An 18,975-nucleotide genomic window follows, 5' to 3' on the forward strand; every position below is an offset into this window, starting at 1 on the left:
TTTATAGAAATACATCTGAATATCTTTCGAAGATGTCAGGCAGACATCTCCAAGTCTCCAAACAGAGACTTTCACTCTTTAAGCAGTACGTAGGTAATGGTGATCACATAAAAGGTCCATCGCTCGTGCTGCACTATGTTTTGTGGAATAAAGCAGCATGGTTAGACAGTGTGAGAAGGGACCCAAGATTTCACAAATCCTGCAGATATGTCAATTGAGTTTAGCCGCTATTCCATTACTTTAAGGCCTCTGTGAAACCGTGCTTCCTTATTTGAACAGAATCATCATCTAATGCAAAAAGCTCTTATTTGATTCTTGATATTATAAGATGTTCTCAAAGTGAGTGCATGGAAATAGAAAATGTACATGATGAAACACCATACAGGACAGAGTGTTTTCTAACAATGTTGATGGTGGGGCAAATGTATCAAATATACTTATAGAAAACAATTCAGATCAATAACAGTTCTTTTAACTTTATCATTCAATAGTGTATGTACAATTTTTGTTGCCTCATTCAGTGCTAATGAAATATTCTTTAAACATTTATACTCTTGGACTTAGAAAAAAATAACTGGTGAAAAATATGTCTATATTTAAAAATAGTACAATATATTTGCTAAGTATATATGTTATATTTAGATTGACAGTAACATGAAAATACACCATCAAACTGTAAGTATACAGATATATATTTGAACTGTGAAAATACTTGACATCTAAATTATCAAAAGTTAAGAATGAAGAAAACCACATAATTTGCAGAGCATTTTATATATATATGTGTGTGTGTGTGTATATGTGTGTGTGTGTGTGTGTGTGTGTGTGTATACATATATATAATACGTTTCCTTTGCATATTCTTTATGTTTTTAAAAGATCTCTTTTTAATCTTTGAGATTATTAGTACATGAGTATAGCCTTAAGAGACTGTTAGTACATGGGAACATTTTTAGTCACAGCAAAATTAGAATGTCCTTATGAAATATATACTTTACAGTAGATAGAGCGCTATAAAGTTGTGTCTTCAGCAATCTTTGTTTTTTCCTTGTAAATTTTTGAATTTTGTAAGTGGTTGTGTCTGGTGTAACTCCAACTTTGTCACTCAACAGCCTAAACTTTTGGTTTTCTTGGGAGAAGAGATCTCTTTTCTTTCGTGTAACTAAATAGTAAGTTCTTAACACACCAAATGTGATGATATGTGGCCAAATTAAGAAATCTTGCTCAGTTCCAGCTGCAAATGAATCATCTCACTATTTCAGAGAAGAAGGAATGAGAGTGGACTGTGAAGAGAAGGATACAGTAATAGAGGAATTTTTGAGAGATGAATTTCACTTACATCAGCTGCTGGAAGGAGAGTTTCACTGAGGAATCGCTGCAAGAGAGGCAAAGGAATTAGATAACCATCTGAAAGAGTAAAGACAGAGCACATAAGAGAAATGTCAATATGAGAACTAAAGGAAGAATGAAAAAGCTTACAATGGAAACCTCAAAACAGTCATAAGATTTGTCTAGCAGAATTCATACTGCACAAAATAAAAGGAAATTGCTGTTAATGATCTATGTCTGGAGGATGGCAGGGGAGAGAATGAGTTAAAAGTAAAAAGGAAAGGGGAGGAAACAGGACAGTTGAATAACCCTAGAAATAGAAGTGAGAGAAGATTGTGAAAGATAGCACTGCAAAGTCACGGGCACTCATGAAAGGCCAACATATAGCCAGTAAGCCTGTAGGAAATAACGGTGGCTGGAGAAAGGTAACGTGGATAGTGATCTCATCGATGGATCAGCGTTTAGTGAAGACAAAGCTAAATTGAATGGCCATTTTGGTAAAAAGAGGAATGCCTCCAGAACAGAAAAAGAAATCAGAAATATAGGGTTTCCTTTGTACCTAAACAATTAACATATCTAGTCTTCATATGCTACTTCCATTCAACAACTTATCTCTGCCTTCTCTTTTCAAAATAGCCTTCTCAAAATATGTTGCCAGTGCAGCTTTCCCCTTGAAGAAAATGTTCTCTTTCTCTGGGCTAAGACTGACTTCTTTAAAACTCAAATGTAGCATCTAGGATTAGATTCCGACAAGGGAGTGGACTTGTTAGTTGATATGGCAGTATAAGTAAAAAAAAAAAGTCTAAAAGCAACAAAATTTCATCTTCATTGCAAAGTTAGCTATTAATTAGGACAGTGATCTGCATAGGCTATATAGTTTTTTGCAAAATCATTATAGAACCTTCTGCAATGAGAACTGCCTTTACCAGCAAAAGAAACTGGTAAGGGAGAAACCATAGAGTTGCCGCTCAGTAGCTGTAGGTAGTGTAACACTGTGGCTCACCTTAATAATGTCTACCAAGAAATTGCTATCATGGTGGTGACACAGACAAAAGAGCCTTTTGCTCATCTTACAGATTCAGTAGGTTCTTATAAATGTAAGACGTAGTGTCCCCAGAAGAAAGTTTATTAGTATTGTAGTATAATCGATTTTGTGTATAAAATATTGCTATGTCTATAATTTGTTCTGCTTCCATTTTTAACGTATTACTGGAATGAATTAAATATTTTTCAGTTACTGTGAGGCATGAATATTAGTCTGGATATTCAGCTGCTGATAAATGTGAAAATGAATTCTAGCTTGGAAAACAGATTGATTTCTTTTTCATTCATAAAAAGAAAGAAAAGGAAATCAGAGGCTAAAAAGAATGCTAGAGGCAGGTCTTATTACAAAAGTAGCAGCAATATAATCATACATTACATAAAAGCCTAAGCAATTAATCTCTATACAACAAAGTGCATTAAGTAGTAGTTAATATTTTTATACAGTGAGAACTCTGGATATTAAACTAGCTTATTACTCTATAAAGTAAACTTTGTTTTGTATATTAATCAATCCAGCAATATTTTTCAGAGTCTCAAATAAGCCATTTGATGGAAAAATAATTAGATTTGTGTTTCAGCTCTGGAAATACCATTGTGTGTGCTTTTTCTGCTGCTTTATAGGCCATAACAAGTTGTTCCCAGGACACTTAATAGACAAGTCACATTTTCATGATTCAGTGGAGCCTTGAGTACATTCAGCACACGTCCTGCAGAGCTGTTTGGTTCAAGGACACCTGCTGGTGCTGTGTAACAAATACTTTATTTACAAATATAGATTTAATGGGTTTCTGAAGTGCAGTAAGATTTCCTTTGATCTTGAAGAGGAAGAGTTGATAACCTATACATAATAGTGTGTCGCAAACAGAGAAGACAATTTAAACTAAGTCACGTTGTAGTTATCAAAAGCATCCCAACACTGTAGTACTGAAGTAAGAGCTCTTTGATAAACAATCCACCAGCACTGTATGCCATTTTAACACATTCCAGGAAAATCATGGATGAATGATAGTAGGTAAGTTTCCAAGTCACTAATGTGATAAATCAGAGGAGACAATTCTCTTCAATAAAGGGGTCTTAGTGTCAAACAAAATTGAGCTTTATGGCACTTGAGTTCCTATCATCTTTTTCAGAAATGGTTACAAAGTCTATTTATAACCACTCTGACATCGTCAGGATGTTATGCTAAAGGTGTATAGTATTTGCGACTCCTGTGTGTGACCAGTTTGTATCATCTGATCAATTATGTAGCAGTGTTCACTCATGTCTGGCAATGGGTATGGGCACAAGAAATGATAATCACCACCACCACTGAGTGGCAGTCTAGTTCTTTGTGTCTGTGTTTGCATTGTAAATTCAGCACTCCCTTATCCTTGTTTTTGATCCATGGGAGTAATACATCAACATTTCAATAACACATTGTTTACATGATGAGCAGCCAATTCACCCACTTGAGAAATGAGATACATTCATGAAAGGTATTATAAGAGACTCTTTATGGTAGAATTTTAATAAAAAAATGCCATGCATTCTCATCTGCCAACTTTTAGAACCGCAGATACTTGAGTGTTATAAGTACTTGTGAAAATAATGAGGTTTTGTGTTCAGAGGAAACTCTACAATGGATGATTCTGCTGTACCTATTTATAGAGTATTGCTGTTTGTCCTGCAGCAAGCATACAGAGGCTCCAAGGAAAGATCTCACTACTGAGTAGTACCTACAAACAACTAACACAGAAACAGCTCAGATTTAGGGCACAAGCAACCTACCGTAGATAATATATAGCAAATAGAAAACGGGTGAGGAAGTCACAATCATCCTCTGTCCCATGAAAGATCACTTCTGATTCTTTAATGAAAGCTAGTTACTTGCCGATTCTCATATCCTAGCTATTCCCTTACATGAAGAATCCTTCATACTTTAGAAATGTGAGACTAATTACATTGTGAAGGAAAAATATGGTAGTAACCCCAATCTCTCAGCACTCCGGGGAGAAAAGCAGGCTTAACTTAGATACTAAAATATGTTCACTTTTTCCATACATTAGCTCAAAGCAATGAAAACCTGCCACTTAACAATTCCAGATATTCATTAAAATAAATGATGCTTTGAGAAACATCCTTCTCATAAAGTCTTTCCAATGCTTTTATATTCTCAGTTTGGATACAATATGTCTTAACAGGCATGAACCCTTGCCCCATACAGATCCAATTATCATGCAACAGTGCTAAAAAGTCATAGGAAGAATCTGTGTCTAATAATACAGAAAAAAGGAAGGTTATTAGAAGAAGAAAATTGCAGCCAGACAAACTGCTTTTCTTTCCCTTGCTGAAGAGCTCCAGCCTAAAACATCTTTATTTTACACTTCCTGTTAAGCCTTGTCACAATAACAACTAAGTAATATAGAGTTCAGATGTCTTCATATTCCCTGTGTTCTTTTTCAAGCCTCTCCATCCCTCCATCATTCTCTAGTTTGCAAGATTCTTTTTTCTCATCCTTTCTTAATGTCTTTGAATTTCTCCTCATCTTTCTGTTGTTTGTGTCCTGCATTTTCCTGCATCTCTTTCAAGCCTCTCAATGATAGTTTCCGCAACGAATTTTCAAGGGAACTATAAGCCAGGCACAAGGACTTTCCAAAGCAACTGGAGCACCATTTGTGTTAGGACAGCTCATACGTGGTAGCTCCAGTCTTCGTCATTAGAAGACTTCTGTGGAATGATGCATCGATTTTTGTTGTTTCAGACACATCTTTATGCTGATTCCTGAGTGACAATCTCAATACAGTGAATAGTCTGTTCTAGTGACAGAAACCTAGGAAGATGAACAGGTTTAGCAGCAGAGGATACTTATAGGAGGAGTAAGAAAAAAAAGTGTAGATAAAAGGGAGGATGAAGAGAAAAAGGATGAAGGTGAAACATATGGAAAAGGAAGACTTCATGTATGTCCCCTCCCTATAATAGACTGTGAGGGAACTGATAACTTCCTGATGCGCTTTTCCAGTGCTTTGCAACACCAGATTTGGCTTCAACAATTCTAATACAATCTCTGCTAATTCTACTTCTTCAGTCTCAGCAAAAGGAGACAAATCCAAGCAAGAGATGAGTTTTGATTGTCACATTTTTCACAGATACTGCAATGTGCTCTTTGCTACTGTAATATCCAGTGCTGTGACTGAAAAGGAGGTGCAGACTACAATACACCGTGCTCTGAAGACTACTGTGCCTTTTCCAATTTCTGGAGCTGTTATAAATATTGAATCCTAGCTATGGAACCTAACTAGAAGAGCATGTCTAGCAAAACTCTTCAGCAGAAAATTGCATGACTGCCGTTATTACACCAAGCACTACATATTGAAGAAAAAGTCACAAAAAAGCAAAGGAGCAGTTTTTTTCACAAGCAAAATCTTTCTGTCAAACTGAAACCCATTCTTAGAAGAGGAGAATAAGAGAAGGAAAAACAAGCATTGGGAAGAATCCTAGGATCTATAGCAAAGAAACTCATTCCATGGCAGGACTAAAACAATCCGAGTCCCTATTTTTAGGTCCTCGAGCTGGACTCAACTTGGGAGCTCCACAAAGTATTTTTCTTTCCAGACTCGATCATACACATCTCACTGACCAAATGACACTTTCTTGCTGCCTTCTCAGAACTTCACATTTATGCTATCTGCTGAAATACTTTTTGTGATTAGGTTTGGTAGCCTTCTATCTCTCACTGGCAGGCTGAGCATGTTTTCCATATAGATAGGATTTCCACAGGTCCTCCTAACAAGCAGTTAACCCCTAATGAAGTGATGTACATCCCTATTAAGGATTTTGATTTCCTGGCTTTTGGAGCATATCTCAGATTGTTGATCTAGAGATCACAGAGCAAGATTCATCTGTTTCTGTCTGTCAGACTTATCAGTTTTTGTTATTCCCAACATATTAATTTTGATATCAAGGACATATTTTTCAGCTGAGTTTGGTTCCCAGACCATTTTTGATGTGCTTGGAGATTTCAATGCATTAAAAAATACACATAATGTAAATAAAGACAAAAAAAATATGAGTTTTTCTTTCTCACTTAGATAGAATTAAGAGCAAATTTGATTTTTTTAATTTTTCTTTTTCCCACCTGCTACATGACATGCTATTCTCATAATTTAATGTATATTATCATTTCCCTCCACATTTTGCTTGTTCCGGATGCCCTGACTCTGCAATATCCATGCTCATCCGTACTTACATACATATTCACCTTCATAGAGAAACACTGAAACACATAGAAGTTATAACTCTTTGGCTACTTGCTCAAAGGCTATTGCGTGCAGATTATATGTTGTATGTTTTTTTAAGAAGAGTTTTGCTGGCAGTGAAGAGGAAGGCTGTCTGCCTGGTTGCAGCTGCTGCTGCAGTCCTCTAGGCAAGGTGGAACCTGGTGGGAGAAAGAGTTGCTCAGCTGGAGGCCAACTCAGGAGATTCTAGCGGGACACTGATGGCCAGGACAGAAGGAGGTAGAGAGGAAAGAGGCAGCAAGATAGGCTTATAGGGTAATTCAGGTTAGGAGGAACCTCAGGAGGTCTTTAGTCCAACCTCCAGCTCAAAGCAGGGTCAGCTGAGGTCAAACCAAGTTGCTCAGGGCTTATCCAGTCTGAACTCGAACAAAGAGATTCTTGAGAGGAAAGGACAGCAGATCTTCAGTGAAGCCTCTGAAATGATGGAATGAAGAAAAATTTTCCTAGAAACTCAAATACCCCTCCCATTCCCCAACCCCCCCCCCAAAAAAAAAACTATTGAGGTGTTATTTCAATTTAGGGAGCCCTGGAAAGTACTGAACTAGAGAGCAGTAAAGTGCATCTGCAAGAGCCCACTGGACAAGAGCAAAATTTGTTTTCGAGACTGTGATTTTAATCTTTTAATCTTCTATGTTTTATCTATTTCAAATGTTATCTCATTCCAGACTATTGTTTCCATATTCAAATAAAAGCAAGCTTTAGAAATTGGAAGACGTTATGGTCTTTTGATGTCTTTGTTTCAAGAAAAAGGACAATTTTACCTCACGTTTTTAAGCAATGCTAGGCCCTGCTATACACATGCATTTAAGAGACAGGTTATTCCCGAGCCAACTAGTACACCTCCAGTATTATAGATAGCATTTGTGTAACTGAGAGTTTAGTTGTCAACAGAGAGGGAGGATTTTTGTTGTTAGGGAGGGATAGTCACCGGGCAGACAGTCATAAACAGTGTCTAAACACTAAGACCAGGCAATAACCGGGCTTAAAACCAATGCAAACCAGACCCTGGAGCCAGAGAAGTTAAGCACTGTACCAAGCTAAGAGTAGAGAAACGAAAACATGGACAGAAGAAATCTGGAGTAAACGGTTCAGAGGGGAAAGAGCAGGAAACTGTGTAGGCCTTCTAAGTCTGAGTCCAGCACAAGGTGCAGCCAGACTGGGAGTGAGGCTGAGGAAGATTTAAACTAAGCAGACAGGACCGAAGTACACAAACACCACTACACTCAAGTAACACACCAAGAAGGCGAGGCAAACTGGCGAGATGCCTACCTGAGACGCAGCAAACCACCAGTCAGCTTCAGAAATCCATCCTCCGTGATCAGTGTCTGGACTGTTAGTCACATAAACTACTTATTTCTGACAGATACCAGTTACAGAGCTTGCCTGCCCAGGTCATACCTGACAGGGGCTTGTAATTAGAAAGAAATATATAAAAAGAAACAATTTATGTATCCTGAAAGCCATACAACTATCACACAAAAGAAAGGGATCAAGGAATTTTTGCACTTTCCTAAGGAACTGACAGTGAGATTGGAAGAAATATATTAAAGTTAACCTATAAGAACTGCCCTGCTGCCAACACACTCAGCCAGCAAAGACATTTCTAGTTTAAAATTTTGTAAATAAACATGTACATGAATAGTTCATCCGAGTAGCCCACCTGAGTTAAATAGACATCACAAAGAATTAAAATAATATACATGCCAAAGCATTCCCACACATATGCTCCTCAGTTCAGTACTCGTCTGAGCAACTTTAAATGTTATAGTGGCATATAAAAGGGCATTACTTTAACTCATTGCTTTTTCAGTTATTTTCTTGCTATCTGATATCAGGCAATTATCACCTATAACTTTACACACGTGGATAATGGTACTCCACTCAATAAGGCTACTCATGCAGTTTAAATTAAAGATACTTGCAGCTATGTGCTGGATAGGGGTCTTAATATTTAGTAAGGTTTCCTGATGAAACAGGGCTTATGAGATCATATTGTATGTATTCATGCAGGCATATGTCAGTCAGTTCATCCTCTTCTAATAGCTTTTGAACCTGTTGGCCTGCTTCAAGCACATTTGTCAGAGGAGTTAGCTTATAGATATTAAGTTCCCAGACTTTAAATGAAAATAGGCAGTTAAGCAGAGGAAAGAGAGATTATTAGTCATCTATAACTTTGTCCCCCTCTTCCTCCTCTGCCATCGATGGAAAGGCTGTATCATGAACTCTTTGCTTAACTCCAGAGAATTCACATTAGAAAGTCACTGTGAATGCCCCATCACAGAAAAAGCCTCAGAATTTGTACTTTATAGACGCTAGAGAATCCAAGTAGACAATGCCAACCAACAAGATTTCAGTAGTCTCCATGCTCATAAGTCTCTGCTCTACATTAAAGAACCATTACTTGCAAACAGCAAAGTCTTATTTCAAAAAAAGAAACACAAAAAGCTCCACTGTTAGATTTCTGTTTGTAAAAATACCATCCTTGCACTTGCCCTAAATAAAATCTGAGTAACTAAAAAAAAAAAAAAATCTGATGAAATAGCATAGTAACTTCCCTGATTTTTTTGGATGATCAGCTAACACTTCCGATTTAGTTACTGTTTGTATGCATGGGAACATTTCGTATATTTCTTTCCCAGTGTTGACATCATGGAAATCTCACAAAGTTTGACAGTTTTCTCATAGAAAGCAGTGTTCCTAAGGGACCTTTCACTGGACCCTATAGAGTTTGACAGATATTCATAAATGGGACCTGTTTTCTTTGTTTTGTGTAAAATCTCTTCTTGACAATATAATCATTCAGCTAACAGCAAAAGGATGGAAAATATCTTAAACCAACTTTGTGGTCCTCTTTTTTTTTATAGTGGGGTTATTATAATGTCATTTTAAAAAGAATAAGAATTAATCTGAGAGCATTCCTTATGGCCAAACACATCAAAACCAGTAGCTCAGACATACACATTTTTGAAGTGTTACTTTTAGTAGAATTTTTACAAATAGGTCTAAGAGACTGCTTTTTCTCCTTTCTTCAAATTCTTCATGCACTGGGAATATTCCAGCGTTAAGCCAAAAAATACCTGATACAAACAAGGGAACTTCTTGTTTGGCATTTTAGACATGTTTAAAGAACAACCATTGGCTATAAGATAGCTGAATATTTTTAGAGTGCATTTTTTATAAAACCTTGTGGCTCAGGTAATATGTTATCTCCCAAGGAATAATCAAGAAACTAAACACAGTTTTAATTATTTTTAATTTGCTTTATAGCAGATAGCATTGTCCTCAAGCAAAACTGAAGCTCCATTGTAAACCGACACTCTTTTTGTAAACTGGCACTGGTGAAAACAGTACAAGATCTGTCTTGCTGACTGTGCTCATGTAAAGTGTTCAGTTATAAAAGGAATGAATGGTATGTAAGCAGCATAATGAATGCAGAGTGTAACCTTTTAAAAATATCTGTTGTAGTTCAGTTGTCCTTGTTTAGGTGTAGAATTAGCAATATTCACTTAAGATTAAAAGATATGACATATTACTCTTTCTAGATGAGCTCTTGATTTCAGAAAAGAGGCTAAAACTAACAGTTAAAGCTCTCAGCTTATCAAATTTCAAGGAAAAAGACTTTTCAGATACAACATTTCTAATTCTCTAACTCTTTGAACTTTACTAGTTATTTTCACTTGTATAAATCTGGCATAAAATCGCTGCCATCTGGCAAGCGTATACACCCATTTTGCTTTCTTTTCAAGCAAGGGTAGTTATGTGTGAAGATTCTGGTTTGTCTCCCCTGATTTATTTCTAATGAAGTATAATTGTGGAAGTTTAAGCTTAACTGACATCATCCCAGCAGCCTCATTACCAAGCCTCTGAAAGTCTGCAGTTTGTGTGTTTGTTTAGGTCATGTTTCTAGTGCTTCAGGAAATAGGTTTTTCTTTGGCCTCACAAGAGCTAGATTTAATTCATTAACGTCCTTTTTCCTCCTTCCCAGTTTTCACTGGCAGTTGTTAAATCATTTCCTGAAAAACCTTTCTTCGATATGGTCGCATTTCTAAACTTGCTGCTTTGCTCTTTCACCCCCCAAAATAGGAATGCTGTGATTTGGACAGCATCAGTATTGTTATAATTAAAACAATTTCCCTGCAATTATCTGAGAATTTTAGAGGCCTTTAGTGAGAGAGGCATCCCTTTCTCAACCCAAAAGATCTTTCTTTTGTACAGGGATGGCTAGGGGAACTGGCACGGGACCATTCAATCAAATCGCACTAGTACTTCAGCTAGCTTTCATTTCCGATGCAACAGTGCTGAAATATTGTGAAATGTCTGTGAAATCCTGAAAAAAAAAAATCTGTTTTACGAGATATTTGGCCATTCTGGGCCAAAATACCACAGGAGGAGGCTGTCATGCGTTCCAACAGTATTTAAGCCAATTGCTCAAAATTTCCCCTCTGCCCTGAAGAAAACAAACAAACAAAAAAATCCCAGAACAACAGCCGCAACTTGGGTTTTGAACCGGACTTCAGGCTCCGTTGGGGGTGCGGGGGGTGCCTCTCTGGGGATGCTCCTTTCGGGCTGAGACTGACAGCCCGAACCGCACAGGTGGGTTCAGCTCAGCAGAACGAACTCCAGCCTCTTTCCCGACGGCATTTGGAAGCGCTCCAAGCTGCGATGCCCGTTGCAGCCCGCAGGTGCGTTTTCACAACAGGCCGCCGCCGCCACCTCCCTCCTGCCCCTGCCTCCTGCCTCCTGCCCCTGCCGGCCGCTGCCCTCGCCGGCCCTGCCCGGCCCTGCCCCGCCCCGGCCGGGCCTGCGCGCCGAGCGCCGCGGCCGCCGGCTGCGGCGCCGCTAGGACCCGACGGGCGGCCGGTTCGGGCGGCGGCGCATGCGCGGCGGCGCCCGTGCAGCTGGCCGCTGCCTGGCTGCGCGGGGCGGTGCGGGCCGGGCGCGGAGGCAGCCGCAGGCTTTGCCGTCCCTGCTCGCCGCGGGCAGCGCCTGCACCGCCGGAGATGAGGGGCTCGGCTTCGCGCGGCACCTCCCTGCCCCGATGAGGCCCCGCCGGAGCAAGTGAGTGAGTGAGCGAGCGAGCGAGCGAGCGAGGGGGGCGGTCGGTGGCCGCTGTCGCCCGCCCTCCTCCTCCCTTCCCTCGCGGGGCAGCGCGTCCCCCCGGGGAGGGGGCTGGACGGCCCGGGCCGCGCCTCCGCCCCGCTCGGCCGTCGGTGCCGGTGCTGGCCGCCCGCCCGCCGCCGTCCTGCCTGCCGCAGCCCCCTCTTGCCTCGTGCGAGAGGCGGTGGCGGCTGTGGGGCAGCTGGAGGTTACTTTATATATATGTATGTATGTGTGTGTATGTATGCATCTGCGTATTTTAAGAGGGCGGAGAGGACCGGGGCTGCGGGGGTGAGCGGGTGACCCGGTGTCAGCGCGGGGAGCGCCCCGGCCGCCGCTGCCGGGCTCGCCCCGTCCGTGGCCGCCCGCGCGGCCCCGCCGCCGCCCGACGGACCCCGCGGAGCCGGCCGGGCGCCGCGGGCCGCTGCCCGCACCTGCGCGCCGCCGAGGGGACGCGCCTCGCCCGCTCGCCTTTCCCCCTGCAGGGCGCTGGCGGCCTGGCCTCGGGAGGGAGGATGTGGTGAGAGGATGGGGCTGTCTCCGGCGGGGGCTCGCCATGGCCAGGGAGGACTCGGTGAAGTGCCTGCGCTGCCTGCTCTACGCCCTCAACCTCCTCTTCTGGGTGAGTCCGGCGGAGCGCGGCCCCCTGCCCGAGCAGGTGGCAACCTCCCGGCTCGGGTTACGGCCCCTGCCCCGAGATAATGCACCCAAGGGTACAGCTAAGCGTTAGCTGGTGCTTCCTACGTTTGCTGAAGGAGAAGTTGCCCGCCGTGGTGCCTTTGATGTGCACCAGACAGTTCTCATCATGGAATAAGGATCATGTTTAAAAAAAAAAAAAACCCTTTGGAAAATAGTTGCAAGTATAATTAGATTTGATATTAACCAAGTGTTATAAATACATCTTTGAACTTGTGCACCTGTAACGCACACAGATATGTAGGGAGGGAATTTTTCAAGGGTGTTGCAGCCTCTTCATTTAATGAGTTTGAAAGTATCCCGTAACCTGAACTGAACTCTGAGCTCTCACAGGTATCTGAGTATTAGTTACTCTGTAAAGGCCTTATCCAAAGTCTTTCTGGTGCCTTTTAGTGACCACATCCTAACTGGCTCTGATGAGGCTTGGGGTGATTTCAGTCAAGACTGTATTTATGGCAGCAGGGTTTCAAGCTCTGCAGTAGAAGTGGGTGTGATCACCACTGCCTCCTAAACTTTCACTGCTCCAAGCCCATGGAGGTTCCTCACAGCCCTCAGTTGCTTGCACCAGATGAAATCTGCTTTGCCCATATAATTGAGTTTTTTTGTTGGATAAACATAGGAGAAGGGATGGGTAGCAGGCATACCATGCCATCCCCTTTCACAACTGCTGACTTGTGAGGTGCTGTAGACTTGCTGGGTGTGATGTGTGGAGCCCGCATGGGCTGGGGCCAAGAATAATTTGCAATGGGATTAAGGTGAAATCGCATGAATACTGAAAACCTTGTGGAGATCTTCAGATTTTCCTTTTTTTTTTCTTAAAATAAGAAAATAAAACTGTTAAGCAGCCCTTGGTGCAGAACAGTACTTTCTGTATAATGCAAGTGATTTCAGATCTGGGAGAGATTATGTTGAAAGTAGGTAACTTTATATGTTATATTTAGTAGAGATGTAAAATATCTCCAGTGTTATATTTCTGCAGTGTTTTGTTAGCTGTTCAGTAAGGAATAAAGCCCTGCAACAGCTGATGGGAAAATCTTCTGTTTTTTAAAACATGCAATTATTTCTCGCATCATATGTGGATTTCACTGGATATTATCCAAAATCTAAAGGGCTGTATTTTCTTTTGATTAAGATGAAGTTTACCAGGGTTCAACTGATCTGGGCCCAATTTCTGACTTTTGCTCGTGCTCCGTTATAATTGTGTGCATGGATATCCACATAGGTGAAAACACCCAGCCACTCAGTTGTTCTGCGCGTTCTTCTGGATTCCCCGTGATTTCTGCCATGAGCCGACCTCATCAGTCCCCAGTGACATCTTAACTCACTGCCTTCTTTGTCCCTTCAAACTTACCCTGCTCTTCTCCTCTGCTTCCCTCCCTGCCCGGTGCTTTCTGTGTTCCATCAAATTTATTATTCAGTGGCAGCTTTCCATAGCTGCAGCAGTTATTTAAGTGGTACCCAAGTTATACATAGCAAGGTTATACCCCCTCAAGTGACAGTGTCACTTGATCTATTGTGTGTTGATGAGGGCCTTGACTCTTGAACAGAGTGCTCTGTTTGTCAGTCCTGAACTTCTCTGCTTGTGTAGGAAATTCTGCTCTTATCTTTGGAAGGGACTAGTGGGTTGTGTCCCAGTTCCTCTCCAGGGAGACAAAGACTGGATGTGGATCATAAATTTAAGGAGGTTAAGGCTAGATGAAGGAAGAGGCGGTAAGCAGGGAACTGGCGTAAAGAGGAAAACATCAGAAACAGAAGTGGAGCTGGGAGAGGCATGTGCTGTCTTACTCAGGTGATTTAAATGTGTTTGCCCTCTTTGCTAGAATTTTAAGTTCCTTTCCATATCAGATTCCTCCTGACTTTTCATTGTTCTGCTTGTTTTTCTGTTGTGGACCTGAGGCATGGAGCTGTAGAGTACTTGTGAGCTTGACAGTAAAACAACAGTAGCTATATCCATAACGTGTGCTGCTGTTGCTTTGTCCATTTTTAATTCATGTTTTCAAGATTTTACCTAAAGCATTCATGGGTAGAAATTATTACTCATTCTTCAGATTTTTTTTTCAATTTTTAAATAACGATCTCTCATAACATACTTAACCATGAAGTATAACCTTTCCTAGTCATACAGGAAAGGGAATCTTTTGAGGCTATTGTGATATAAAAACAAGTCCTCGGGAAGAAAATGGTAACTTCTCGTTCTCATTTTCAAAACAAGGATATAAAAAATGTCTATACTGAGTCCTGCTAGCTGAGGGCAGGACCCAGGCAATTTTACTTGAGCAGCTAAGTGAAGTGTGTATGAAGGTAAAGTGTGTTAATATGTAATTAAATAATAAATGCTGCCAGTATCAGCAGTTGAATTGTACCAGAAATGTTGCAGAAAATAATGCTATCTTCCACACTGTATATATAATTAATGGGAGTGGAACTAAAATGGGAAAACTGACCAGTTCATTTGGAGTTGAGAATTTGGATATTAAAAAGGAGATGAGTCCAACTGTTCAGCAGCTTGAAACAAAAAGGCATATGAGTCTGCCAGAACTGTATGGTAAGAAACAGGATGAATGGTGGGTGGGCGGGCAGCTAAATGTATTAAAATTAAATCAAATTTCTTTGGAGGAATGCATATATAATACCTCTCTCTGTGTCTATCTTGTCCTGTTCAGATGTATATTTAGCAGCTAAAGACAAATTTGCTACTAGTTGCTTATTGTAGGCTGTATCATTCTATGAAATCTCCCATATCTCATTCTCCATCAGGGTTTGAACTTTCTCCTGTTGGGATCAGGGGGAGTTCTGCCATTGACTTTTCTGAATATAAGAACATTACCTCACTGGCCAGAATTTTCTTGTGAAATATTCCCCTGACAACAGGTGGTTGCCCACTGGTATGGGGATATGGAAAACTGCATTTTCCCCTTACTTTTGCTCTTCCTCCCATTTGGAAAGCTTTAGCTTGCCTTTTGCTTATGTTAGCAGTTGCTTTGATAAATACCAGCTCAGATTATGGACTGGATGGCAGGAAGTTTAGATTAGATCAGCCACTTGAAAATGTGCAGCCACATTCCTCATGAGCTGTGAATATGGAGGTTCTGTCTTAGCAGATAAAACACAACAGCAACATACCTAAAATAGATTAGAGTGATGTCTATATGATCCTAGTCTGTGTACGGACCTCACAATTTAGGAGGTGGAATGTTTAATGCTTTTCAAGCTTATTCTTGCAGGTTTTTTTCCCCTTTCTCCTGCTTCCTTTCATGCAAAAGGATGTTGCCTCCTGACAAATTCAAGTCTGTTGGTAATGTGTCCAAAGGCTATGTCAGTTATCAGTGTCTGACTTAAAACATTGAAGATGTATGAGCATCTTTGTCAAATAGTGTTTGTTACACTTTTTGAGGTTTCTGGCCTGAAGGCTGCTTACATGTAATCCATAAGCGATCAACTGAAAAAGATGTTGGCTTTCTAAAATCATGGTTTGAGGATCCTAGCCAGAATAGAAGGACATTCTCTTTGTATGTCGTTGTGGTGTTGTCCATTGGTAGGTCTGATCGGTCTAATCATATATTGTACAAAGAGGATTGTTTTCTCCTTCAGACTGGAAAAAAAATAGCCTCAACTCTGCTGAACTCTTAGTTTTGAAGCCCTGACAAAACTGGGAGAGAGCCTGCAGCCACTGTTTCTGGTACAGGCTGATTATCTAGTTCTAAGGGGGACACGTTTAAAAGTTTCAAGTGTGTCATGTGTATGCAACTGTTTCAGCCTGCCTATCATGGTCTTCCGGCTTTTTTCATTACCTGCCTGATGAGGGCACTCTAGTGTGCGTGAAGCTCCTTAAGAAGGTGTTAAAATAAATTGGCTAATCTGACCATTGATCTGGCTGGAAAACTTCAGATGCGGATGGTTGCCATAACATGCTGATGTCTTCATATTTTGGCTGCTGTCAGCGTGAAAGAAAGCACAGAAGTTTATCACTCACTATGCTGTGATCCTTGTAGCTTCTCCAGAATATTACTCATAAGTGTACAATTGCAGGCTTTGTCTTTGGAAAGACAGAAACTGTTTTTATTGGGCTTAGCTAATGAGCTGTGGTGCGGAATGGTAGGGATGCGTGTGTGGAAGAGAGAGAAAATGGAGTTTGTTATGCTAAAAAAGCATTTCTGGCCTGAAGCCTGCTTACATGTAATCCATAAGCAATCAACTGAAAATAAGGTCTCTGTTTTAGTGGTTCATCCTGTTTTGATAATGGACCAATAAATTTTACTGCTTCAGAAAGTATCTGGGGCAACCTTAATAGAGGTTTTGTGAATGGATTGGTACTTCTGGAACTGCAGCCTACAGAAGACCTTGAAAGACAATTTCTTTTAAAACGTGAATGAATCTATTGTCAGTGCTCCAGTTGTTGTAAATTAAGAAACTGAATATGGTATAGACCTGATAATGGCCTTCTGGAAGCTGTTTCCATGTATTGGACTGGAAAATATCTTATCTGAAGCAGTGAGAGTTGCAGTTTCAGAAGCTCCTCTCTTTGGCATTCATGAGAGTTTTTTGACGTTGCACTGGAAAAGGAATATCATTCAGACATAAGCCTGCAGTTTGCTCTTGTGTGTATGTGTGGTTTTTTTTTTTTGCTGTCATCCTTATGTATAGATAAGCATCACCTCTTAACCTAATTTAAGAGAGGGAGAGACTCAACTTCATTTCTGCAGATGTCTCATCTTCTGTAACACAGCTATTTGTAGCATATTATGTTCTGGACAGCCTAAGAAGGACCTTCCAGAAATGTGTGATTTGGTGTTTTTCTTGTCAAGACTTTGTATTTCAGCAGACCATCTCAGTGGTACCTGAGACAAGATAAGTTCCTGCTACTTCCTAACTTTCTGTTCTTAGAGATATTACTATTCTCTACTACCTCTAGATAGCATGTGTGTCTATACTTTGAGAAATTTGGTTTTGATAGTTCTACAAACATGTTTTATGCAATTTGAGACTACCAGATCTTTCTAGTGGGACATTTCCGTATCAGCAAACTCCTATCATTGTTCAAGCACAGTAGCAGTCATGGAGTTAATGTGAGCATCCGGATTCATTCTGAGAACTGTACAACTTGTCCTTGTGTAAATTCTCCTTACCACATTTTGCAATATTACCATCAATCTTCACTGCAGGCTGTCCAAAAGACAGCCAACCTGTTGTAGCGGCCCAGGTATAATATGAGCTTACCAAGGGACAGTAGCCTTTAGAAGCGTGCTAGAACATGAACTAGAAAATAATGCTGAGTACAGGAAAAATTCAATGTCCTGACTGCTTACAATATAGGGAGTTAAGCAAAGAAATAGCTTTGCAAGGTGCAGGCCTGTTCTACTTTTCTTGGCAGCTCATCTACATGTGTTACTGTGAAAAATCATAGTCAAAGTAGCTAGGTAGTGATACTGATAAAAGCTGAACACTTTGTCAATTTTTTTTTTTAAAGCAGCTACTGTTGTATGTGCCTTGTAATTGAGGATGACTATACCGTAGTGGATTGGGCAAATCAAGACTGTAAGTTGCAGGTGACTGTATCGTATGTGTGAAGCATCTCCTAACAGATGATTCACAGTGTCACTGGATGTTTGAGCCTAGCCAGGGATGTTGCCTCATCCTTCACCTTCTGTGATTTTTGTTCTGCCTAGGGTATGCCGCTTCTGTTGAGCTGTGTGTAAGCTTTCCTTCACATTAGATCTTGGTATGTAGTAGCACCATCTAATTTGGACTATGTGTTCACAGCCAGTAAACGCTTCTGACCAATAGCAGAAATTGTTTTGCCTCTACCTTAAATTTGTATTTGTTGAAAAAAATATCAGGTAAAATGAACGAACAAGTTTCCAGTTAGTTTTCTAGCCAGTTAGTTTTGTTACAAGCCTTTTGCATGCTTTTAAATCTTCTAGTTTGGAGTATGTGGTTCATCTGTTAAAATACAGTAAGGGAATGTTAGTGTTGCACAAGGAGGCACTAAGAATGATTGGAAGCAGCAGGTTTCGCTCTTTTTCTAACTTTAAATATATGCATTGCTTTTTTTTGCTTCATTTTCCATGTTTACTCTGACGTTGAAGTTGGTCTGTCCTCTCTTACTTGGAAGCACGTTGTAAGGTGAGGTTGTATTTCTGCTGCTTTCCAACTATCACCTACATCAATAGGATTTGAGGGTATCTGGGATGAATAGAGTTAAGGCCAAATTTTTTAAAAAATTGAAATGATTAGTAATATCCATTGAAATGAACATTGCCTGATTGTGTATCTATAGCAGTGTAAATATGGAGATCATCCTAGGGTAATACACTCTGCTTTTAGTGACTGCAGTGTAGACTTCCGTAATTAAAATTTGTTTCTCGTAGTACTCTTGTGTAAAGAAAATATCTACAAGCCATGCAAGAAAGAAGCTCCAGCTTTTATGGAATACAGTGTCATTTAATGGAGTGCTTTCAGCAGAAAAACTATAGAAGGAATTGTAAAGAACTAGCAATGCTTTTAATACTAATCTTGAGAAACCTTTTACTTTTTT

At 40.4% G+C, this 18,975-nt stretch overlaps 1 protein-coding gene across 10 annotated transcripts in view; it reads left to right on the forward strand.

Moving 5' to 3' along the window:
- The first annotated feature begins 11,470 nt into the window (after nt 1–11,470).
- Nucleotides 11,471–18,975, forward strand: part of TSPAN12 (tetraspanin 12) — a 71,262-nt gene continuing 63,757 nt past the window's right edge. For 3 of the 10 annotated variants that reach the window (XM_068932437.1, XM_068932468.1, XM_068932441.1), the window contains exons 1-2: nt 11,522–11,705; nt 12,230–12,366. In XM_068932437.1, the coding sequence (XP_068788538.1) occupies nt 12,301–12,366 (66 nt within the window). In that variant the 5' untranslated portion in view covers nt 11,522–11,705; nt 12,230–12,300. Of the gene's footprint in view, nt 11,969–12,229; nt 12,367–18,975 lie in introns of all 10 variants that reach the window. The other 7 variants (XM_068932420.1, XM_068932402.1, XM_068932465.1 and 4 more) reach the window with 7 other exon arrangements.

Source organism: Struthio camelus, chromosome 1 (genome assembly GCF_040807025.1).
Source record: "Struthio camelus isolate bStrCam1 chromosome 1, bStrCam1.hap1, whole genome shotgun sequence".
Classification (NCBI taxonomy): domain Eukaryota; kingdom Metazoa; phylum Chordata; class Aves; order Struthioniformes; family Struthionidae; genus Struthio; species Struthio camelus.